At 34.0% G+C, this 26061-nt stretch overlaps 1 protein-coding gene across 1 annotated transcript in view; it reads left to right on the top strand.

Annotated features, from left to right (window-relative positions):
* Positions 1-9332, top strand: part of Abcd3 (ATP binding cassette subfamily D member Pmp70) — a 77914-nt gene extending 68582 nt beyond the window's left edge. The window contains exons 3-11 of the mRNA XM_075302975.1: positions 209-399; positions 464-561; positions 631-811; positions 891-1173; positions 1259-1356; positions 6003-6093; positions 6162-6381; positions 7765-7939; positions 8001-9332. Of these exons, the coding sequence (XP_075159090.1) occupies positions 209-399; positions 464-561; positions 631-811; positions 891-1173; positions 1259-1356; positions 6003-6093; positions 6162-6381; positions 7765-7939; positions 8001-8414 (1751 nt within the window). The 3' untranslated portion in view covers positions 8415-9332. The remainder of the gene's footprint in view (positions 1-208; positions 400-463; positions 562-630; positions 812-890; positions 1174-1258; positions 1357-6002; positions 6094-6161; positions 6382-7764; positions 7940-8000) is intronic.
* Positions 9333-26061: the final 16729 nt, after the last annotated feature.

Below are 26061 nucleotides of genomic sequence, written 5' to 3'. Positions count from 1 at the left end.
TAACTTAATAATGTCAATTCCCTTAATCTTCCTGTCCAATAAGCTCGAATAAATATTGTAATAATTTCTAGTTTAAATTATTTGGACATTGAACCAGCCTGCATTGATATCAGGCTAACATAGAAATCTTTTATAAATAACTAAATATATACGAATTTTGTTTAAAGTGTTATTAAGAAAATTTATAAAATGTTATTTCCTTTCACAGCCATTTTAATTCCTGGATTCTGGAGTGTCGAAACGGGTCTACTGGTCCTGGTAGCTGCATCTCTTGTTGGGCGTTCTGTCAGTGATATCTGGATGATTCAAAATGCTACTATTGTCGAAAGCACAATTATCCACATGAACAAAACCGGCTTCCAAAAAGGTTTGGTGAAATATTTAGCTGCATTGCCAATGGTAAATTCATATAACATCCATCAATTTTTGTACATCAGGAGGCTAAAACATATATTTTCTACAGATTTCAGTTGTAACCAATATACTGAAATGGAGTTTAGGAGAATTGAAATTAAGGTTTAGGACAAATTTAACACATCACCTGTACAATAAATATTTAACGTAAGTGTTTGTTGTGAGATTAAATGAAATTTATTTTATTGTTTTTTTTTTTTCTTGTGTTCTTTGCAGAGGCTACACCTATTACAAAATGTCAAATTTGGATAACAGAATAGCAAATGCCGATCAATTGTTAACGACAGATATTGATAAATTCTGTGAAAGTGCAACGGACTTATATTCAAATATCAGCAAACCGATTTTAGATATATTCATTTATGTCTATCGTTTGTCCGTAACATTGGGCTCAAAAGTACGTTGACAAAGGAAAGAGAAAACTCCATATGCATTTAACTCTTTTTTTTTCTCGTAATTTTCACATTTTCTTATAGACACCCTCCATTTTGATGGTGTATTTGTTATTTGCGGGTGTGTTCCTCACACGATTGCGTCGTCCCACTGGACGTTTGACCGTGGAAGAACAAAAACTTGAGGGTGAATTCCGTTATGTAAATAGCCGTCTGATAACCAATTCTGAAGAAGTTGCATTTTATCAAGGCAATACACGTGAAAAGATTACATTGCTTGCCAGTTATTCTAAATTACGTTCTCATTTACGTAAATTTTTGGAATTTCGTGTTGGCATGGGTATTGTGGACAATCTTGTGGGCAAATGTAAGTTTCTATTTACATAGAACTTTTATTTGTAAAACATCATTAATAATAATAATAATAATTCTATTATCATTTTCCTTTATAGATTTTGCATCTGTTGTTGGTTTCTATGCTGTCTCAATACCTTTCTTCACCCCCAATCACCCAATGTTATCAGGAGAAAACAGTGGACAACGTTTACAAGTGAGTACACCCCTTATCCATAATGTTTATTGTAAATGTTATTTGTAGCCAAGGTCATGCATGTATATTATTCTATTGGTGAGAAGACAGGGTATTCTAGACATACAAAAATATAGCCCGCCGAGGAACACTCGCTTCTACAGGAGGCGAAAACTTTAGGTGGTGAGACTGAAATACTATTTTGTTTTGTTTATAAAAAGTTTTTTTTTTTAAGACTGTATTGTAGAGCTGTTTTTGACAAAGCTAAGACATAAAGCAATAATCAACCGAAGACGAATATTTTCCTAAAATTAAAATTAAAAAAAAAGTAAAAAGTATTTTACTTCAATATTAGAATATTTTATTGTTTTTTATTGGCATAAAAAACAACAATAGAAGGTAATTCAGTCCAAGTCTTACAATAAAATATATCTATGCAAAGTCAATCTCCGTTCTGAAAAAAGTGGTCCCGCTGCACTGAACAATTGTTCGCTGATCACACTTGTCGGTTGAGCGCTTGAATATTTCATTGCCGCTGCTCTGGGGAGGACTCATCCAATATTTAAATATACTAAAGGGTGCTACGGTCAACATTTGGTCAATATAAACTTGACGTATTTCTTTCAATTTTCCATTTAAAAAACCTGAACACCCCTCATTTTGAAGGTGTGTGTGTGTGTAGAATGTTGCTCCTATTTTGATTTTGGAATTCACTCTTCAGTTGTCAAAATGCCGTCCAAGCAAGAAGAGCAGCTTATCAAAATTTTGATCGCGCATCGCGAAAATCCGAGCTGCTCGCACGCACAGCTGGCAAAATCGCTAAAAGTTGCCAAATCAACCGTTACAAATGTAATTAAAGTGTTTGGGGAACGTTTGTCGACAGCCAGGAAGTCTGGATCGGGGGAAATCGAAAACCGGAAGCCGCTGAGACGACAAAGAGAGTTGCCGGTAGTTTCAAGCAAGTATCGTCTACAACCGTGCATCGAGCCAAAAAAACGAGCCGGACCATCGACTTACAAGAAGGTAGTGACTCCAAATCGCGATGATAAACAAAATACGACGGCCAAAGCGCGATCCCGGAGGCTGTACACGACGATGCTGACGAAGTTTGACTGCGTAGTAATGGACGACGAAACCTACCTCAAAGCCGACTACAAGCAGCTTCCGGGACAGGAGTTTTATACGGCAAAAGGAAGGGGAAAGGTAGCAGATATTTTCAAGCACATAAAACTGTCAAAGTTCGCAAAGAAATATCTGGTTTGGCAAGCCATCTGTACCTGTGGCTTGAAAAGCAGCATTTTCATAGCTTCCGGGACTGTCAACCAAGAAATTTACGTGAAAGAGTGTTTGAATAAACGTCTGCTGCCTTTCCTGAAGAAACACGGTTGTTCCGTACTGTTTTGGCCGGATTTGGCATCTTGCCATTACGGTAAAAAGGCCATGGAGTGGTACGCCGCCAACAACGTGCAGGTGGTTCCCAAGCACAAGAACCCTCCCAACACGCCAGAATACTGGGCTATTGTCAAGCGGAACCTAAAGAAGACCAAAAATACTGCTAAGGACGAGCAGCAGTTCAAGGCAAACTGGCTTTCTGCGGTGAAGAAGGTGGACAAGGTGGCTGTACAAAATCTGATGGCAGGTGTCAAGCGTGAGGCCCGGCAATTCGGATTTGGAAAAGCGAAAGCCTAACTAAATTTTATACTAATTGAACTTGAAAAAGAAATTTAATTTGACTTTTTAAATAAACGATTTCACCGATTTACACGCGTTTTCCCTTGACCAAATTTTGACCGTATCACCCTTTACATATTACTCTTGTCAATTTTATGGCCATGGAGTAATGTTTTTCCCATATGGAAGATTTTGTTTTATTTTTATTATTTTTATTTGGTGTTTTGACATTTGGGCTTCGGTTTCACGGCCTCTTGATGCCGAAGGCCGATTATCGATAACAACAAAGAGACCGAAATATGTCAACTGACTCCAATCCCTGTTGTTAAGAATGTCCAGGTTTGTTTCTTCCCAAAAATTAAATCTGAAAAAGGCTGCATAAATGGTCTGCATTTTCGTCATCATCGCAATACACCCCGCATTTGCTTTCCTAATCGACACAAATGTGTTCTCAACTCTGTGCGCCCCGTCAGAATTTAAATGGGCCTACTAATCGTCCGGCAGAGGGAAAATAATCTCCATAGAAATACATCAGTGTAAAAATTATACATATTTTGAATATGGCTATAACTGTCTCATCGACATCATAAACCCAATCTCGACCATGGTTCAAAGTAATTCTGGAAACTTTTCTGAGCAGGGATGATAAATGATGTTGACGAAAAAGTACAAAAGGTGCTAAAATTTTTGTACACTAGTCTCTTTGGACCTTACTAAGGCTTTCGACCGTATTGATCATATTACCCTGACGAAGAAATTGTACCACAAATTTAACTATTCTAGAACGGCCTGCAAATTAATTTATTCTTATCTTTCTGATAGAAGGCAGTATGTGTCATTTAACGGGGTTAATTCTAGTATCGGCGTTGTTACATCAGGCGTGCCTCAGGGGTCCGTTATGGGACCAATATTGTTTCTGTCCTATATTAATGATATCATATCTCAGATAGAGAATACATTTTGTCAGCCTTATGTATTCGCTGACGATATCTTTATTTTGTTAGGACCAAATGCTTCTGAAACTTTAATCAATGATCATATTAATAACTTTATAGGAATAATGAATGATGATGGATTAATGATCAACCCAGCTAAATCTAAAGCTATGCATTTCCACACAAGAACTCGCAATGCTTTATGCCCTCAAATTGTTATCAATAATCAGATAGTTGATTACGTGGATTCTCTTAAATGTCTTGGGGTTATGCTTGACCCGAATCTAAATTTTGATGTTCATTTAAATTATTTATCAAATCGTATTTGCCTCACTTTAAGAAAGTTATACCAATTGAGGGCTTATACTCCGAGATATATTCGTAAAAAATAGGCCCATGCTTTACTTATGTCTCTTGTAAACTATGGCATTGAAATATTTTCTGGAACGTGGTCTTACAATTTAGATAGGCTAGAGAGAATTGTCCACAGAATTGTCCGCTATATATATGATGTTAAATGGTATGATCATGATCGTATTCATGCATGTACCTCTGATTTTCTTGGTTGCACTTTTCGAAATTACTTGAATTTGCGTACTGTTCTTCATTTTTTTAAGATTATGCAATCTAGAAAACCAGAAGTTCTTGTAAATAAATTTTCATTTATAAATTCAACGCGTAATGTTCAAATTGATGTCCCTATGATACATTCCTCGATATATGAAAAGTCTTTTTTGATTCGAGTTCTTCGCTTTTGGAATCATTTGCCTAATTCACTAAGAAATTTTTCCTTTTCTTACCAATCATACAAGAGTAATATTTTGGATCATGTAAATGACACACATTCTTAATGAGTTACAATTTTCTTAATAAATGTGCTGGTTATTGGGTTTTTATATTATTTAATTTTGCAATACTTTGTGGTTGGGGGACCAAGTTTTAATTGTAATGTATTTATCATTGATAAGAAATTTACCATTAAATTAGTTATACTACAACTTAGTCGTAGTAGTTAATCTTACAATACATGTATTATAGGCCTTATTAGGCTTCCTATGTATTGATGTTTGAAATAAATTGAAATTGAAATTGAAAATTGAAATTACATAATATCAAATTTAGACTATTGTAAAAGTATACGTATATTTAAATCTACACCGATTTGCTCATTCGTTTTTAGATTTTCTAAAAAAAATCTTATTTTGCAAATTGTATTTCTATAGAAATAAAATTTTGTCAAAATTTTATTTCCATAGAAAATTTTTGTTAAAATTTTATTTCTATAGAAAATTTTGACAACATTTTATTTCTATAGAAAATTTTGACAAAATTTTATTTCTATAGAAAATTTTGTCAAAAGTTAATTTCAATAGAAAATTTATGAAGAAGTACCACTTTGCAAAATCTACCAAAATCAAGAATTCTACCAATCTACAAAACACTAAAAAAATTATCATTTTTTGTAAAATTCTACCAACTATGACAACCGGCTCAGGGGCCAGCTCTAAGCATTATTGCTAAAGACACCATGTGTGTTTTTCATCTCCTTCTGGGCGTTTCAAATATATATGCAATCTTATAATACTCTGTTCCTCAGTGTAACGGAAAAAATCACATTTCACGTTTCACATTTGCGGACGAATTTGGCATAGACAATATTTTTCTCAGAAATGTTGAGATCCTGCGCTATTTATAATTTTTCGAGTTGATATCTGAGAAACGTTCACATTTAGGGCAGAATAACTCTATATAGAGTAATTGTGATGAAAAAGTACCAAATGGCTCGCGGTCGTGCCACGGTGCTTTTGACAGTCGAAATGTATCAAAAAACGCACAAAAGTGTCAACTTTATCAACCCTGTTACTGAGTGTTTCAAAGCTTCTTTCACCTATACCTTGACTTATGTATATTCTTTTTACAAAGGAGTTTTCTTAGAAAATTGAAAAGATTTTAATTATATTTCAGAGTATTCGGATAATAGTCATGTGTAAACCTAATTTTTGTTTATTCTATTGTCACTTAATAGTTCTTAAAAGAAAAAATGTATCTTTTACTTTACAGGCGTACTATACTTATGGTAGAATGTTAATAAAACTTGCAGAGGCTATTGGTCGTTTAGTGTTGGCTGGTCGCGAAATGACTCGTTTGGCTGGTACGTATGCAAAAATAAAAATATTTTTAATTATAAATAATCATAATTCTCTTTCTAATTTTAAACAGGTTTCACAGCACGTATGACCGAATTGATTAAGGTATTGAATGATCTCAATAAGGGTACCTATGAACGCACCATGGTTAATACCACACATTCCCAAGAAAGTAATTTCGGTCCGGGTAAAGGTGAAATGGTGTTTGTTGACAATCTTATTAAATTTGAAAATGTCCCATTGGTCACACCAAATGGTGATGTTTTAGTTAAAGCTTTAACGTTTGAAGTCAAGTAAGTAAAAATAAATTAATATAATATTCTGACTAATTATAAGATAATGTTAAGAGAAAAGTCCGATAAGGTGAAAAGGAGAAATACAGAACATAGGTCCATATCAGACATTAATTATATAAAATTCAGTCGAATCGCTATTTTCGGTTCTCGGTTGTTAAATTACCTTGTCCATTGTGATACCACAATGCCTGAATCTATAATTAGCAAAGTTTCCGATCTCGCATAGGTAAATATTCCCAGTAAAACCTAGGTAACCACATCTCATTACAATTGACATTACCAGGAGTAAAGCTGCCATTACACGTTGCATTACATTGCGGCGAGTTATAATGACTAACTTGTAATGACAAAAATAAATACTACTCGGTAATTTTCGAATTGTTATTCTCAAATTTTTAGGCAGTTATAGTTAACGAATTAATAAAATAGAATAAATGATGGTACCATTAGGTATAATTATTCACATAATCGAGCACTTACATAAAAAATCAAAAAGAATATGTAATGTAACGGTAATTCTGAAGATTTTTCCGTTAAGAAATTTTTATCAAACATATTTCATAATAATTGTGTTATGTTTTAAATAAATGCTTTCTTATACCTCATTCACATTACACTTTCAAAATGCGCTTAAACTAAATTTCAAATGCCATTTGCCACTTTTAGTAGATTTCGAACCTTATGTGAATTGGTTATTGGATATATTATAACGTAATTCACGTATCCAACTCCCTTAAACATCCTACATTTATTTCTATTTTAAGTGTGAAATTAATTTGCGTGTAATCTTATTTAGATTATTTATTAAATTTTGTGTTTATACAATATTCGTTTCTATTGAAGTAGTTCTCCTATTACAGCATCACTCGTCATATATTGATCCATTGTAATCAGCGATAGAAATCAATATTTTCGAGATTTGGTTGCCAGAAACAATAAGTGGCTATTTTGCAAGCTTTGGTGTATCTACGAATAAGTCATTACATATAAGGTGATTATATGCTTTAAATGCACTACTTATTTTATGGCCGAAAGTATGCCTGGGGAGAAGTACTTTCCTCCTGGGACATGCGTATGTAAATGTAATCCGAATCGATGCCAATTAATAAGTGGTTATTAATTTTTAAATAGGCTAACCTACAAGATTACCGGGTAATGAGAGTTTTTGCTGGGTGCAAATATAAACCTTTATACAGCTACCATCTAATTTGAAGGATTTGAGATAATATAAAAAAATGTTAGTCACAAAGTGGTGAAGAGAAAAATATAGTCGACCCTGCCCGACTTTAGACTTTCCCTACTTGTCTATAAATACAATTTGGAAAATTTACTCATTGCAACGACTTGTTTTTTTACCTTGTTCTTTTTATATTTTTACAGATCTGGCACAAATGTATTGGTCTGTGGTCCCAATGGCTGTGGTAAATCTAGTTTATTCCGTATTTTGGGTGAATTATGGCCTACATGGGGCGGTAAAGTGGTTAAGCCTCAACGTGGTAAACTTTTCTATATTCCTCAAAGGCCTTACATGACATTGGGTTCATTACGTGATCAGGTAAGAAAACAACACTTTAAATTCTTATTCAAGTGCTATATTTATATTTCATATATTTTAGATAACCTATCCACACACGCGTGAAGATATGCGCCGTGCCGGTAAATCGGACGAGGATATAATGCAATATCTAGATATTGTACAATTGGCCTATTTAGAACAGAGAGAAAATGGTTTGGATGCCATTGAAGATTGGATAGATGTACTATCGGGTGGTGAGAAACAGCGAATTGCTATGGCTCGTCTATTCTACCATAGTCCACAATTTGCCATCTTGGATGAGTGCACCAGTGCTGTATCTGTTGATGTTGAAGGTCAAATGTATAGTTATTGTCGGGAAGCTGGTATTACGCTATTCACAGTCTCACATCGCAAATCGTTATGGGTCCATCATGACTATTTCCTGCAATTTGATGGCCGCGGCAGTTATGAATTTGGTCGCATCGATCAAGATAAAGAACAGTTTGGCTCATAAGCAGCTAATACCAAATACTACCTGAACAGAGCCGATGATGATGATGAAGATGATCATCATCACTATCATTATCGGCGGATATTGCAACACCTTTATATAACTACAAAACAATATGTATGTGACTATCATATAGTGGCCAAGATTTATTTAGTATAATTTTTATTTTTTTTTTATAGTTTTGTATACATATGTATGTAGGGTTTTAATTTCATTTTTTTTGTAGATTAATTATGCTTTTATATTGAAACTAAAGCTGGCTATATTGAACTTTCCACAACACATTATTCCATTTAGTTGTAATTTTGCTTATCGTTTTTCACTTTCGATTGGTTTTCTTTTGCATTCAACACAACACAATAATTGAGATAAACTACTTTGAGTCCTTGGAATTGATTTCCATTGAAATTTTGGTGCTGGTTGTATTTAAGATATATGGATGAATAATAAAAGGAAAACAATTGTAAATTATTTTCAATTCCTTTGTTTGTAATCTACTATGGTAGAAACGACATTGAATTTATATATTGACACATACACACACAATTTCGTCTTCACACTGTCCTTTGGTTTTATTGGTTTTCATGATCGTCGTTTGCATGTAGGTATATCTGCGTTTGTATCTTCCCTTTTGTATATTCAATCAATAGAAAAAATATTTTTCAAATGCTTGCATATGGTAACTATGTATGCTTTATATATGTAAATGTGAGATATTAAGAAACAAAAACTTTTTTTTTTAATGCAAATTGCATTTCCGCAAAATTTTGAAATCTTTTTCTATTAAATTTTACTAATCCAAAAAATGAAAATCTATTTACTTTGACAGTAATTATGTATGGTTATGTATATACATGTGTATGTCATCTTTATATACAAGTAAAAGAATCAAAAAATAAATAACTATCTATTGAATAAAAATATACCCCTTTTTTTACTATGGTGTTGTAGCAGCTTGGAGAAGCTGGTGTGATAACATAAGGGAACAATGGTTCTGTTGATTAAGAACTGAATAACCTGCAAACATTTTTTGAATTTGACGGCGCTTCTGAGAATCCCCACCACGTCGAAAACAGTCGTATATGATATCGAAAATACCTCGGAAAAGCGCCGTCACTATTGAGAAGTTGTACCACGCCAAGTTACTACAAAAAGGCATCGCATGAGTGCAATTATTAGGTGCCTTTTTAGATACACGACGTCAACAAGAGCCCCTTCAAACTATTAGAAAAATTGCATTTTAAGATAGTTATAAAAGAATAATTGTGGTCAAGTAAAACACGATTGTTCAGATGTTTATTATTATTTTTTTATTAAACATTTATTTTATTAAAAATTCACATTTAACATAATTTGTTGCATTAATAAAATAATGATGTTGAGTTACATGTTGCAGCATCTATCAGCCAGTTTGTTTATTCTCGATGGAGGCAGCGTGTCTGAAAATATATCTGAAAAATTATCACTTAATCCATTTGGAAATTCGGAAATTGTTCACGAATATACCTTTCACAATTTTAAGCGTAATAACTATGTTTTCTGCACTTCATTTTTGTTTTTATTTAAATAAATTTTAATTAGCTAGTTGCGCTTGACGTTTCACAAAATACAAATATATACATTTTTTGTCTATCAGCTCTCTAAAACGACTTTGAAATTTGAAAAACAATGTAAACACGGCTTAAAGAGAAAATTATTTGAGAGTTTTAGATTTTTTTTTACATTAATATGGTGAACCTTTTTTATGTTATTCCAATATATGTAGCGGAAGTGCCTTAATTTTGAACATAATGGTATATCTCGAAAAGTGGAGCTGATAGTAAAAAAAACAAGTCCAGATTTGGATTCAGCGACCTCAAATTAATAAAAATTTGCTATATATTTCAAATCAACACAAAAAAGTTCAATTTTGTTCCCTTGTGTAATCCTTAAGTTCATGTTGACTTCGCTCAGGCTTCATCGCAGCCGATTATCGTGAGAGCCCGTTTTTACATCACTATTTATATTACCGGATTTTTAATTAACAGCTGTTTTTGTTAATGGGTGTGAGCAGGGCTGTTGAGTCGAGTCAATTTTGCTCGACTCCGGCTCCGACTTCAGTATTTGTTATTAGCCTCGACACCGACTCCGACTCGACTCCAGGTGGTGTACCTAAATTTCATTTTAACTGTATTCCAATTGTAATTATGAGGTGTAGTGTTCCAAAAATAGATCGATATAAGTATTCTATTTTGCCATATGTGTTTATATGTCCTAAAGAACACTAATTTGAAATTTTGATACGACTCGATGACAAATCTCAGCATTTAAGGGATGTAAAGAACTCTACATTTTAATTTCAGGCCAATAAATTAAAATACGACACAAGACTGTATAGAGACCACATAAAAATATGGGTAGATAACAACAATCTCCAGAATATGAATTTATAAAAACACAAAATTTGAAAAAAAAAAACAATTAGGCTTCCAGAATTTTAAGAAGTAAAATCGTGGTATTGGTCTATATAGGCATTTTATAAAAATTAAATCACATTTCATGTTATCCTGATACCGAAACAGGCGATTAACGTCCAAATGTAATTGTAAAATTAAAAAATAAATCTATATAAAAAAGAAAAATACACAAAACTCAAAATGTCGGGCTAGTCAGATAGAAAGTTTAGATGTTAAAAATGTAATGTGTCGGATATATAAAACAAATATAACCTGCAATAAATTAGGATGGGCGGAATTTGAAATAACCACTACCATACAACAGATGACAGGAATAGCTGGAGAGTTACGAATATTGCCCCTATAGAAGTAAAATGGTGAAACATCGATTTATAAATGGTCTATCAGGCCATTAATTTAATGTAAAGAATTTCGGGTGGCTTTGATGAAACAAACTTTCTCCGCCTTAGATGGTACATGGGCAGAGGTTTTATTTAAAATTCAGCTTCCAAGGACATAGGGTTATATGGAGATTTCTCAAGTAATTATCTCCATATACAGGAAATTTCCGCAACTCAAAATTTCTGACAAATCTTATGAAAAATGTCTCAAAACAAATCGGAGATGGGTTTATATGTAGGTGCTATATCACAAAATTGTCCGGTATGACCCATTTTCGTACTCGACATGCCTGCCAAAAATTCAGAACGTTAGGTTCTACTGCAATAAAATTGTACCTTTATCAAGAGCATATATATAGTTAAAAATCGATTGTTTAATATGTTAAAAATGGACTATATACACTGAAAAAACAGTGAACCCACCAGGAAGAAAATTTTTGGTTAATTTTAGAAAATTTTAACTAAACAGTATTACAAACGCTGACATGTTGCCGATATCACAAAAATAAGTAAATATTTTTCGACAAATGCAAGAAAATTTATTAGGCATAATTAATTTTTTTCACTTGTCAAAGAAAATTTTGTAGTTTGAAGGAAAAACTTGGAGTTATAAAATGCAAGAATGTCTTTAGTGACATACGAAGTTCATGTTGAACGCATTTTTGGTAAAATTTACAAATTTATAGAAATAATGAACTATTTTGTGGGAAGCGCGAATTCAGTAAATCTTTTTGCTTAATTTGAGGATAGTTTTTTTTCCCGTTTTTTAGTTCATTTAACTAACGTACGCAAAAAATTATTAGAGTAAATTAAACTTTCTCCAAACATAATAATTCCATGAACTAAAACAAAGTTAAATTGACTTTAGTGAAATAGAGAGTTCACACTTTTTTTGGGTGTAAGTGATCAATTCAGCCCATATTCTAGTAAAACCTACTTTTTATATCACCGTGAAATTTCACCCATATAAATACACTTTGAATGGCCTGAAATCCCGTACTTCGTTTTTCGTTGTTCGATTAAAAACCCCAATAGAATCTAATTTGTCGAAATATTTCTTTAGTTACAAAGATATGAAGTGTTTTTCAAATTTTGTTTCGTCGGAGTCGAGCAAAATTTATACGACTCCGGCTCCGACTCCAGCAAAATCTTCAGACTCCGACTCCGGCTCCGCCTCCACAGCCCTGGGTGTGAGGGAATGAGTTGGTTGAGTTTCCGCCACTATTCTCCACTTGTGGCGCTGCTGACTAGTGCTATTTATAGTTTCTTTGTTGGTGAAGCTTTATATCTTCCCTCTTTTTTAGACTTGCTTTTTTATTTATGTTATTTGCAAAATCAGGCTTTTTGAAAAGGTCGAATTCGATTTTAAAGGGTGATACGTTCAAAATTTGGTCAAGGGAAAACGCGTGTAAATCGGTGAAATCGTTTATTTAAAAAATCAAATTAAATTTCTTTTTAAAGTTCAATTAGTATAAAATTCAGGAACAATATTCAGTTAGGCTTTCGCTTTTCCAAATCCGAATTGCCGGGTCTCACGCTTGACACCTGCCATCAGATTTTGTACAGCCACCTTGTCCACCTTCTTCGCCGCAGAAAGCCAGTTTGCCTTGAACTGCTGCTCGTCCTTAGCAGTTTTTTTGGTCTTCTTTAGGTTCCGCTTGACAATAGCCCAGTATTTCTCAATTGGGCGGAGCTCTGGCGTGTTGGGAGGGTTCTTGTCCTTGGAAACCACCTGTACGTTGTTGGCGGCGTACCACCGTTTTTACCGTAATGGCAAGATGCCAAATCCGGCCAAAACAGTACGGAACAACCGAGTTTCTTCAGGAAGGGCAGCAGACGTTTATTCAAACACTCTTTCACGTAAATTTCTTGGTTGACAGTCCCGGAAGCTATGAAAATGCTGCTTTTCAAGCCACAGGTACAGATGGCTTGCCAAACCAGATATTTCTTTGCGAACGTTGACAGTTTTATGTGCTTCAAAATATCTGCTACCTTTCCCCTTCCTTTTGCCGTATAAAACTCCTGTCCCGGAAGCTGCTTGTAGTCGGCTTTGACGTAGGTTTCGTCGTCCATTACCACGCAGTCAAACTTCGTCAGCATCGTCGTGTACAGCCTCCGGGATCGCGCATTGGCCGTCGTATTTTGTTTATCATCGCGATTTGGAGTCACTACCTTCTTGTAGGTCGATAGTCCGGCTCGTTTTTTTGGCTCGATGCACGGTTGTAGACGATACACCCAGCTTATTTGCGGCATCTCGGAGAGAGAGGTTAGGGTTTCGCTTGAAACTACCGGCAACTCTCTTTGTCGTCTCAGCGGCTTCCGGTTTTCGATTTCCCCCCGATCCAGACTTCCTGGCTGTCGACAAACGTTCCCCAAACACTTTAATTACATTTGTAACGGTTGATTTGGCAACTTTTAGCGATTTTGCCAGCTTTGCCTGCGAGTAGCTCGGATTTTCGCGATGCGCGAGCAAAATTTTGATACGCTGCTCTTCTTGCTTGGACGTCATTTTGACAACTGAAGAGTGAATTCCAAAATCAAAATAGGAGCAACATTCTATACACACACCTTCAAAATGAGGGGTGTTCAGTGTTTTTTTAAATGCAAAATTGAAAGAAATACGTCAAGTTTATATTGACCAAATTTTGACCGTATCACCCTTTAGTTAACATTAAAAGGATTTGGAAAATGTATTTCGCCACGAACCCGTAATACATATTAACTACATAACGTACCACATATGTTCAAGAACATACGTATGTTACCTAACCTAATCTAACCATGCCCGCTTTCATACACAAGGTCGTGGGTTCAATTCCTACTTCGAGCGAACACCAAAAAGTTTTTCAGCGATGGATTATCCCACCTTAGTTATGCTGGTGACATTGCCGAGTGTTTCAAAGCTTCTCTGAGTGGTTTCACTGCAATGTAGAACCCCGTTCGGACTCGGGTATAAAAAAGAGGTCCGTTGTCATTGAGCTTAACATGGAATCGGGCAGCACTCAGTGATAAGAGAGAAGTTCACCACTGTGGTATCACAATGGACGGAATAGTCTAAGTGAGGCTGATACATCGCGCTACCACCTAACTTAACCTACGTAATAATGATATGCTTGCAGACGGAATCGACTCTCCGACTTGGGATGTTATTAGGGAGTTCGGACTCGGGTATAAAAAAGAGGTCCGTTGTCATTGAGCTTAACATGGAATCGGGCAGCACTCAGTGATAAGAGAGAAGTTCACCACTGTGGTATCACAATGGACGGAATAGTCTAAGTGAGGCTGATACATCGCGCTACCACCTAACTTAACCTACGTAATAATGATATGCTTGCAGACGGAATCGACTCTCCGACTTGGGATGTTATTAGGGAGTTCGGACTCGGGTATAAAAAAGAGGTCCGTTGTCATTGAGCTTAACATGGAATCGGGCAGCACTCAGTGATAAGAGAGAAGTTCACCACTGTGGTATCACAATGGACGGAATAGTCTAAGTGAGGCTGATACATCGCGCTACCACCTAACTTAACCTACGTAATAATGATATGCTTGCAGACGGAATCGACTCTCCGACTTGGGATGTTATTAGGGAGTTCTATGACAAAAAAAAACCCTCTTCGTAAAAGCCAGATTAACAAATGATCGTGATAACCTAGCAATTTTCAAACAACCAGGTCATCAGGACCAAAGATTATAGAAGAGGAAGATGGGAGATTGGCTACTGAGCACATCAAACCATTTACCACATTAGTTTAATACTCGAACCAAACGCGTATACGACAAGTATTGACATAGCATTAAAATGCAAATAAAAAGAAATTAAGAGCACGAAATAAATTTCCATAAAGGGGAAAATGTATTTTTTTTTTGTTCTTGCCTATAATTTAACATTGTTTCATTAAGAAAATTAAATTTTTCATTTAAAAAATAAAAACTGAAAACTGAAAACAACTAAAAGATTACAAACATGTACTAAACTAATCTGGTAAATGCAAATCTATAATCTTTGATCAGGACCCCACCAATTGTTAGTTGTGCAGACAGCGCTTATTCAAATGTCTAAATATATGCCACATCGAAACAGGTTTCCCTTTGACCGGGATTCCGGGAAATTCGAAAAAAATTCCAGCTTTCCCGGGAATGGAAAAAGTCCGGGAAAAAGAAAACCCTACATGGAGCTGAATTGAGAGAAAAACTTTGCATGGAGAAATGATAAGGTGTGTATATGTATGATTATGTATCAAATGAATTAAAGAAAGGATGACTTTTTATATGTGTTTTATTAAACTAAATATGTACTACCATAAGTAATACTGGTAATGATAGTGAAAGTAATAACGCTCAGTACCTTTAAGGTATAAATATTAATACTGCTTAGGATTTGTTTTTAATACCATATTGGTACTTCCTTAATACCGTATGGTACTTTCATGCTTTGCGTACCGCCTGTACCCTTCGTTATTGATATGGTACCATACGGTGTTGGCTAACTAGCAATAATAAAGGGTGATTTGTTAAGAGCTTGATAACTTTTTTTTAAAAAAAAACGCATAAAATTTGCAAAATCTCATCGGTTCTTTATTTGAAACGTTAGATTGGTTCATGACATTTACTTTTTGAAGATAATTTCATTTAAATGTTGACCGCGGCTGCGTCTTAGGTGGTCCATTCGGAAAGTCCAATTTTGGGCAACTTTTTCGAGCATTTCGGCCGGAATAGCCCGAATTTCTTCGGAAATGTTGTCTTCCAAAGCTGGAATAGTTGCTGGCTTATTTCTGTAGACTTTAGACTTGACGTAGCCCCACAAAAAATAGTCTAAAGGCGTCAAATCGCATGATCTTGGTGGCCAACTTACCGGTCCATTTCTTGAGATGAATTGTTCTCCGAAGTTTTCCCTCAAAATGGCCATAGAATCGCGAGCTGTGTGGCATGTAGCGCCATCTTGTTGAAACCACATGTCAACCAAGTTCAGTTCTTCCATTTTTGGCAACAAAAAGTTTGTTAGCATCGAACGATAGCGATCGCCATTCACCGTAACGTTGCGTCCAACAGCATCTTTGAAAAAATACGGTCCAATGATTCCACCAGCGTACAAACCACACCAAACAGTGCATTTTTCGGGATGCATGGGCAGTTCTTGAACGGCTTCTGGTTGCTCTTCACTCCAAATGCGGCAATTTTGCTTATTTACGTAGCCATTCAACCAGAAATGAGCCTCATCGCTGAACAAAATTTGTCGATAAAAAAGCGGATTTTCTGCCAACTTTTCTAGGGCCCATTCACTGAAAATTCGACGTTGTGGCTCGTTAGTAAGTCTATTCATGATGAAATGTCAAAGCATACTGAGCATCTTTCTCTTTGACACCATGTCTGAAATCCCACGTGATCTGTCAAATACTAATGCATGAAAATCCTAACCTCAAAAGAATCACCCTTTAATAATTGTTCTATGGGTGTACATTTGATGGGCACAACGTAAATATGGAATGATTACTTATTGTTGAAATTGCACCAAAATAGGGTGTATAAAAATATGTGATGCTTGCACGACATTATAAATACAAATAAACAAGGAATTAGTTATTAAATAAATAAAAATAAATAAGTAAAGGTACTTTTGTGTTTTCTTTTCTAAAGTGGCGTACTTTTTTGGTGACGAAAACAGATGTTTCATAAAGATCATAGGTTGTGACCATGTTCTTTTAACTGAACAAAAAAAAACATTTTTGACGAATATCATAACATTTTAGATCGTGACCATTTTATTTACATTCATCAGTATCATAAAATTTTAAATGAGGACAATTATATTTTTCTTAGAACTACGAGTATGTTCACTTAGCCATTATGTATCGTCCCAAGATATTAGCCGATTAAAGTTTTAATTTTAAGAGATTTTGTACAAATAAAAAAAAAATACAAGTAAGGAAATTCTAAAGTCGGGTTAAAGTTATACCCCGCACCACATTGTAGATCCACAATTTCGATACCAAATCAAATTCGTCAAATGTGCTACATATAAAGATTTTTGTTCGAATCTACGTACATTTAAATCTGAACCGATCTGGACAAAATTTGTTAGACATCTGCAAAATCTATGGACGTAAAATTTAAATCCGCTAATGCCCTGGGTTGGAACACAATGTTACTAAAAACAAGTAAGGAAAGTCTAAAGTCAGGCGGGGCAGATTATATTATACCCTTCACCACTATGTATACCAAATTTTTTGATACCATCTTAACACCTTCGAATTTGTTCACTCAGAGAAGAGTGAACCCATTAGCGAGTTATTTTTAACTAACCAGTGTTAATTTTGAACTTCGTATGTCGCTAAAGAAGCATGTACCCATAGTAATTTCAACATTTTCCTATAGGTTAGTAATTTGTTTTAACTTTTGCCAAGTTCAAATTTAACTGTTCAGAAGTAAAAAATTAACTAAATAATAATTTTTTTAAAAACGAAAAAATGTTCTGGTTTTTCTAGACCATTTGGTGACTTGGAGCAAGGAGACTCAAGGGGGAGGATTTTTATATGTCATATTATATTTAGTACAAACCACTTACTCTTCTGTAGTACAAATCCTTTAGAATCATTTATTAGATTTTATTTTTATCATTTTATAAAATTTTACCTTTTGTCCGGACGGAGGATAGAACCGCGTACCATCATTTTTCTAACTAAACACACTATCCACTGGGCCACTTAGCTCTTATACTCATCAACAACCAAATGTGACTTTGTTTATTCTTTTCTTGCTTTGCTGCACGGACGAAAAAGACTGTTTTTCATATGCTTGGGTATAAACATTATATGTTTGGAACTCAAATTTGTAAACACAATATTTTTGAGTGCAAACATATAATGTTCATAAACTAGCATAATATGTTTGGGACATATATGTTAATATGTTAGAACATATTATGTTTGGGACATAAAATGTTTGTAAATATAATATGCTTGGATTCAAACATATATTAATTTAGAAATAGCCCATAAACAAAGTGTATGCTGGAAGTAAAATAATGAAAGTAACCAATTGGCGCATTACAAATATATATACACAAAGAAAATTTCATTAAATATAGGAAAAATACTACGTGTGAATATAAACAAGTATAAATTTACATATTATGAGTAAACATATATATGTTGTGATATAAGACTTCGCCAAAAATTGTAAACTATTAAAATGAGTATTCGGAGTGAAAATTCATTCGGAACCAAGAGAAAAGACATTTGAAAAAAAGAGCATGAGTTTTGTTTATCACTTTCGCATAACGGGCACAATTTTTTTGTTTCGTCAAAACAAATCGGAACGTAGGACGAGTAAGTCAAAATATTCAAACAAAGGTAATTAAAGGGATCTTCATAAAAACTAACGAAAGGGCACTATACACTGAACAAACAGCATGTCCGGTTCCAAAGATTGTGTCTCCAATTTAACAATTTTGGTATTGATTCCGCACCAAAGAAGCGGAGAACACAAGTAAGGATGCTTTTAAGACACAATTCTCTTTTAAATGGGGTTTTGTGTACTTGATTCTACGAAGCACATTTCAATTTTTCGCTTTTTCAGCTTTTTTATATGCTATAAAATGTCCGTTAAAAACAAGACTTCCAGTAGAAATTATGCTATGTTTCAAGTAAAAAATGTCTTTAAAATAAAGTATTGAAAAACATATCCTATTTTTTAATGATTTTTGCTTTGTAGTCAAGATGCAAAAATGCAACAAATTTAAAGACAGTTTCATTAATTTTAAAGAATTTTTCTGAATTATTAAAGTCAAGTTGACTTTAGTCCAAAAATTTGTTCTTTCATGTTATGATACCCATTTTTAAGTCAAATCACTTAATTATAACGACAACACGACTTCATTGAAAGTATCGACCTTTGAACATGGAAAAACCTTTATATTAGAGAAATGCGTCTTCTAAGCTAAGCAAAAGTTGTATTCTTATTTTAAGGACATGAACTCTTTGGCCTAACGACAATATTTTTTCAGTGCCCTCTTTTTAGAGTTGTGAAAGTAAAATGAAAACAGGGCGAAACAGTGAAAAATTAAACAGTAAGATCTATAAAAACAAAGATTAGTTCCTCTTTATTAATGAGTAGTCCAAGAGGAGTTGACGGATTTTTTCGAAAATAAAAGCGGGCATTGCGTTCGAGTTTTGCCGCTAAAATTATTTCTCATTTTAGCGGCAAACCCAGAATAACATTACAACTTTTTCCGGTAAATTGTATTATAACATGGTGGGGAAAGACCCAATGCAACAATTGAATAAGTTTATTTTCTTTAAAAGAAATTATTAAAGAAAAGTAATAATAATACCAATTTATACCGGCCTTAAGAATTAAATTAAGTACAAAATTATTCGTTAATAAAAATTCATATTTATTTGTATTTCTAAATTAATGGTGTTACATGCTAGCAAACAATTGTTCACACCAAAATAAATTTATGTGCTGTTGTAAAATTACTGTTTAGAATTTAAATATAATGTGCTTTTGAATGGTTATCGTTAACCTTAGTATTCGATGGAAAAATATTTTCATATACTCGAATTCACGTTCTTCTTTTGTAAGAGTTTTTGAATTTCTTCGAAAATTTTAAACTTGTATACAAAAACCTTTATTTGTTACACAATTTTTATTTTTGCAATAAAAAAATAATATTTGATTTGAACTCAGTCCATTTCGTTTATATCAAGCATTTTTCTTTTCACTGTAAAGACACTGTAAAGAGTCTTTTATAAAACACACTTTACAATTTCGTAGTAAAAATTTAATATAATAGTATGTAATGCTGAACACCTTTTCGGGAACTTCCGAACGAATCTGGAATATATGTGAAAAAATATATTTAAAAAAAAATGGTGTTGGTCGAAGCAGGGATCGAACCCAGGACCCCTGTCACGCAGGGCGGACGACCAACCACTGCTCCACGCTGCCAACAAATGTATGTTTAACAATGTTGTGTTTGCATCGGCTCGTGGGCGCCGCAAGCTATGTTATATAAATATAACTTATAACGATAATTATCTCTTGATGACCATAACAGCTACGTAGCCCAGTGGTTAGTGTGCTGGCTTACAAAGTGTGTGGTCCGCTGTTCGAATCCCCGTCCGGCAAAAGGTAAAATTGAAAAAAAAATTATAAAATTTAATAATTTCTTCTACAATGTTTGTATTACAGGACGGTGAACGCAGTGGACGCCCGAAAGAGGTGGCTACCGACGAAAACATCGGAAAAAATCCACAAAATGATTTTGAATGACCGTAAAATGAAGTTGATCGAGATAGCAGAGGCCTTAAAGAAATCAAAGGAACGTGTTGGTCATATCATTCATCAATATTTGGATATGCGGAAGCTCTGTGCAAAATGGGTGCCGCGCGAGCTCACCAAACTCGTAATACACCCGAGTTTTTCCGTCGATATGTGACAATGGATGAAACATGGCTCCATCACTACACTCCTGAGTCCAGTCGACAGTCGGCTGAGTGGACAGCGACCGGTGAACCGTCTCCGAAGCGTGGAAAGACTCAAAAGTCCGCTGGCAAAGTAATGGCCTCTGTTTTTTGGGATGCGCATGGAATAATTTTTATCGATTATCTTGAGAAGGGAAAAACCATCAACAGTGACTATTATATGGCGTTATTGGAGCGTTTGAAGGTCGAAATCGCGGCAAAACGGCCCCATATGAAGAAGAAAAAAGTGTTGTTCCACCAAGACAACGCACCGTGTCACAAGTCATTGAGAACGATGGCAAAAATTCATGAATTGGGCTTCGAATTGCTTCCACACCCACCGTATTCTCCAGATCTGGCCCCAGCGACTTTTTCTTGTTCTCAGACCTCAAAAGGATGCTCGCAGGGAAAAAATTTGGCTGCAATGAAGAGGTGATCGTCGAAACTGAGGCTTATTTTGAGGCAAAACCGAAGGAGTACTACCAAAATGGTATCAAAAAATTGGAAGGTCGTTATAATCATTGTATCGCTCTTGAAGGGAACTATGTTGAATAATAAAAACGAATTTTGACAAAAAAATGTATTTTTCTTTGTTAGACCGGGGACTTATCAGCCAACCTCTTAATATAGTCTTACTATACTTGCTTACTTACATCTTTCAATTAAAATAATCACAAATAATTAATTGGAACAAATAAATTATTAATTGGATCAATTAATTCATTGACAATTTCGATGATTAAATCAGTTAAAAATAAATTTCTTCAATTAGTTACGTAATTAAACCCAAAAAAATGGTATTTTGTTATGCAACTAAATACATTTACCTTTTCAAATCAGATTTCCAAGTGAAACTTCTCATGAAAAAAATACAATTAGTATTTCAAAAAATTCTATAATTCATATTTATTGTATTTATCTTTATATATATATTCTATATATGCATTAATATTATTTAAGGAATTTTCATTATTGACCATTTTACAGAGAATAATACGACACAAACATATACATTCATAAGTTTTCCCCAATTCTATGCAATTTTATATTTTAAAATCCATGCAAATGCATATATAGAGTTTCGTTGGTAATTGGGTTTGGAGAAACTATGGATCACTCAATGAATCCTCGACTTATCCATATTTAATAGTTGGATTATGTGACAGAAGAATATGCAATATTCTTCATCCACTCTTCTATTAAGAAACTGCGATCAATGTATAATGGTTTCGACTATTTTTTATTTTTTACTCTTAAACCAATCAATCTTAAAAATGATGTATATTTTGCTAAATTGATTTTCTTAAATTATTTTACGGTATATACGGTTAACATAAATATAGTTGTTTTAAGAATGTTCATGTATGGGGTGATTTTAAAATGGGGTGGTATATACAACAATTGATCGGGATATTAGTATTTCTATTAGTTTGAGCAAAAGGGAAAATAAAATTACTATTTGAAATTATATTTAATGGTTGGGGTTATTGTTATTAATTTTCTATTTTAGTATAATAGTTATATGGTGACTTAATTTGCCCATTGATAATTATAGCTAAGTAGTAGTAATTGTAATTGAACACTGATTGAGGAAATGAGGAGAAATTGAATCGATCAATATGGCATTAGATTAATTAAATCTTTATAGTATATACGATTTTATAGAAACTAAATTATTATTTATATAAATAATTTGTATATAGAAATTTATGTATGTATTTATATGCATTTTTCCAGTTTGTCTATATATATATTTTTAATTATTTTATTTAGTGGTTCTTTTTCTTAAATTTAAATTGATTTTATCCAAAGAAAAAAAGTAGTACTAATTTTTAGTATTTTTTTTTTTTTTGGTATTAGTCATTTGTCTTATTTAAGGATTTTTAATAATATAAAGTAAATCGCATTTTAAAGCGAATAATGTTAATGTAATTTATTGTTTCTTCTTAACTAGAGATTTTGTTTTGGAAAATTTTACATTTGATTTTCATATGGATTCCAATATCCTTTTTGCTAATATCTATGAGATTTTTTTTAATTTGAGTTTTCCAAAAAATTTTCTAATTTGTTTCAATAATCTAATTCGAACAAAATTTTGTCTAATTAACGTAGTTGTGTTTTTGTTTTATGTTTGAATTAATTTTTATTTGTACTTTGTTTTGAAATTCATATTGTTTACGATATGAACTATCCAAACAAAAGCCATTTTTCTCACGCAAAGAAGGAATATGATCACCAGAAACGGGTTTAAAGACAATAATGTTACTTGCTTGCTCGTCCTTCGTCGTAATCATTTTATTATTATTTCTGAGAAAATTATTTATCTGATTTTGGCTAGCATCTCTATCAATATTTTTGCGACAAAAATGTTCCATGTTCCCTGCGAAAAGTAACATTATACTCTTGAAACATGTTTGGGTTAATCGTATTCCTTCTCTGAGTACTTCGTTCAATCTCTTACAGTTGAACCCCATATCATGCTTTAATCTGTGCGTTTAAACAGGAGCTTTTCCGCGCAAAGGAAAAAATCAACTCCTCAATAAAAGCACGGATGAACTCATGGTATAAACTCCACCTTCAAGCATTGTATACTAATAATGGAATTTTGAAAAAAAAAATCAAATCCAAATTTGTGTCTACTATATACACTCAGAGAAAAAAAGTTGCTGAAATAATAAACATCGATAGTCATCTGGTTTCATCGAAGCGAACACAAAAAAAATCTGAATCAATCACGAAATTAATTGATCCAATTAATTTTTTAATTGAAATGTCTTCAATCACAGAAATGATAGTATCGATTAAAAAATTAGTTGACAGTCAATTAAAAATGAATTGATCCAATTAAAAAAATTAATTGATACTATTAATTTGTGTGATTGATTTTTATTTCAATTACAAAAATTGTTGAATCAATTAAATTTTTAATTGAATATTTTTCAAAACTCAATTAAGATTTTAACTGGAAAAATTTTCGTGATTTTTTTTTTCTATGAAATTTCGAGTTCAAAAGTCGATTTTTCCAAAGTTTCAAAAAATCATAAGCTCGAAGAATCGACTTTCCAAATTTTGAAAAATACGATTCTTTATACGATACCCAATTACTATTGGCACAACAGTATGGAAGTATCTTTAGAAACATGGGTGCGCAAACATTTCAGTCGTAAAGCATTGACGTACCAACAAGGCTGGGCATTGTGACATAAAGTACTTGTAAACCAAGATTGGTTAAAAATCATGTTCTCCACTTCATGTTGTCCATTGCGCACAGCCATTGCACAGGAATGGGACCAAATAAAGGGTGATACGGTCAAAATTTGGTCAATATAAACTTGACGTATTTCTTTCAATTTTGCATTTAAAAAACCTGAACACCCCTCATTTTGAAGGTGTGTGTGTGTAGAATGTTGCTCCTATTTTGATTTTGGAATTCACTCTTCAGTTGTCAAAATGCCGTCCAAGCAAGAAGAGCTGCGCATCGCGAAAATCCGAGCTACTCGCACGCAAAGCTGGCAAAATCGCTAAAAGTTGCCAAATCAACCGTTACAAATGTAATTAAAGTGTTTGGGGAACGTTTGTCGACAGCCAGGAAGTCTGGATCGGGGGGAAATCGAAAACCGGAAGCCGCTGAGACGACAAAGAGAGTTGCCGGTAGTTTCAAGCGAAACCCTAACCTCTCTCTCCGAGATGCCGCAAATAAGCTGGGTGTATCGTCTACAACCGTACATCGAGCCAAAAAACGAGCCGGACTATCGACTTACAAGAAGGTAGTGACTCCAAATCGCGATGATAAACAAAATACGACGGCCAAAGCACGATCCCGGAGGCTGTACACGACGATGCTGACGAAGTTTGACTGCGTGGTAATGGACGACGAAACCTACGTCAAAGCCGACTACAAGCAGCTTCCGGGACAGGAGTTTTATACGGCAAAAGAAGGGGAAAGGTAGCAGATATTTTCAAGCACATAAAACTGTCAAAGTTCGCAAAGAAATATCTGGTTTGGCAAGCCATCTGTACCTGTGGCTTGAAAAGCAGCATTTTCATAGCTTCCGGGACTGTCAACCAAGAAATTTACGTGAAAGAGTGTTTGAATAAACGTCTGCTGCCTTTCTTGAAGAAACACGGTTGTTCCGTACTGTTTTGGTCGGATTTAGCATCTTGCCATTACGGTAAAAAGGCCATGGAGTGGTACGCCGCCAACAACGTGCAGGTGGTTCCCAAGGACAAGAACCCTCCCAACACGCCAGAGCTCCGCCCAATTGAGAAATACTGGGCTATTGTCAAGCGGAACCTAAAGATGACCAAAAAACTGCTAAGGACGAGCAGCAGTTCAAGGCAAACTGGCTTTCTGCGGCGAAGAAGGTGGACAAGGTGGCTGTACAAAATCTGATGGCAGGTGTCAAGCGTGAGACCCGGCAATTCGGATTTGGAAAAGCGAAAGCCTAACTGAATATTTTTCCTGAATTTTATACTAATTGAACTTGAAAAATAAATTTAATTTGATTTTTTAAATAAACGATTTCACCGATTTACACGCGTTTTCCCTTGACCAAATTTTGACCGTATCACCCTTTAACGACAGATAACATTCGTGCAGAGTGCCATTTGTTTTTTTTTTTTTTTTTTTTTTTGCCGACTTCGTCAAGGCAAATAGTTACCTTTTGTCTTCAAGCAAAACTAAGTGGGTTCTTAAATTTAGATACTTTCACAAATACCCATATATCCACTGTACTAAATTTCTAATAATATAATTCATATTTTATACACAAAAGTAACGTTTTGTGTCAGCTACCCTGCCTTGAAATATTTAAAATATAGATTAAAAAATTCGCTATTCATAATTGACTCTATCACTTTATGAAGACATTTTTATTTCAAGATTAGTTGTGATTTACTCAGATAAACAACAAATGTGTGCTGCTGAAACAGCAAAAGCTGCTGTAATAGCAGTAATTTTTCTACATCTATAACTTTATAGAATAACAGCTATCTAGTTTTCTTGTTTTTTTATGAGACGAAACCCGTATTGGTGGAAAAAAATAACCACTTACAGATATGTTACTGTTACAGTCATGATCCTTTGAAAATAGCAATAAATCGTTTGCTGAAAACCAAAAGTCAGTGTTTGTTATTATTAGCATAGTTTTTTTCTATGAGTGTACTGTACATTTATTTTTTCAACTATTCATTATTCTTAAACAACCAAACTACGTTATTATTTCATATCTATTAAGATTTCCCATTAAAATCATAAAAAAAGAAATTATCAATATTGTAATGTTATTCCGCTTTGAAATGGGGTTAGACGGTAAAAAATACCCCCAATGTCTCTGAAGAAGCGCCA

Source organism: Haematobia irritans, chromosome 3 (assembly GCF_050003625.1).
Source record: "Haematobia irritans isolate KBUSLIRL chromosome 3, ASM5000362v1, whole genome shotgun sequence".
In the NCBI taxonomy this organism is placed as follows: domain Eukaryota; kingdom Metazoa; phylum Arthropoda; class Insecta; order Diptera; family Muscidae; genus Haematobia; species Haematobia irritans.
Note: the sequence above shows the minus strand (reverse complement) of the source record. Positions and strands in the feature narration are given on the sequence as shown.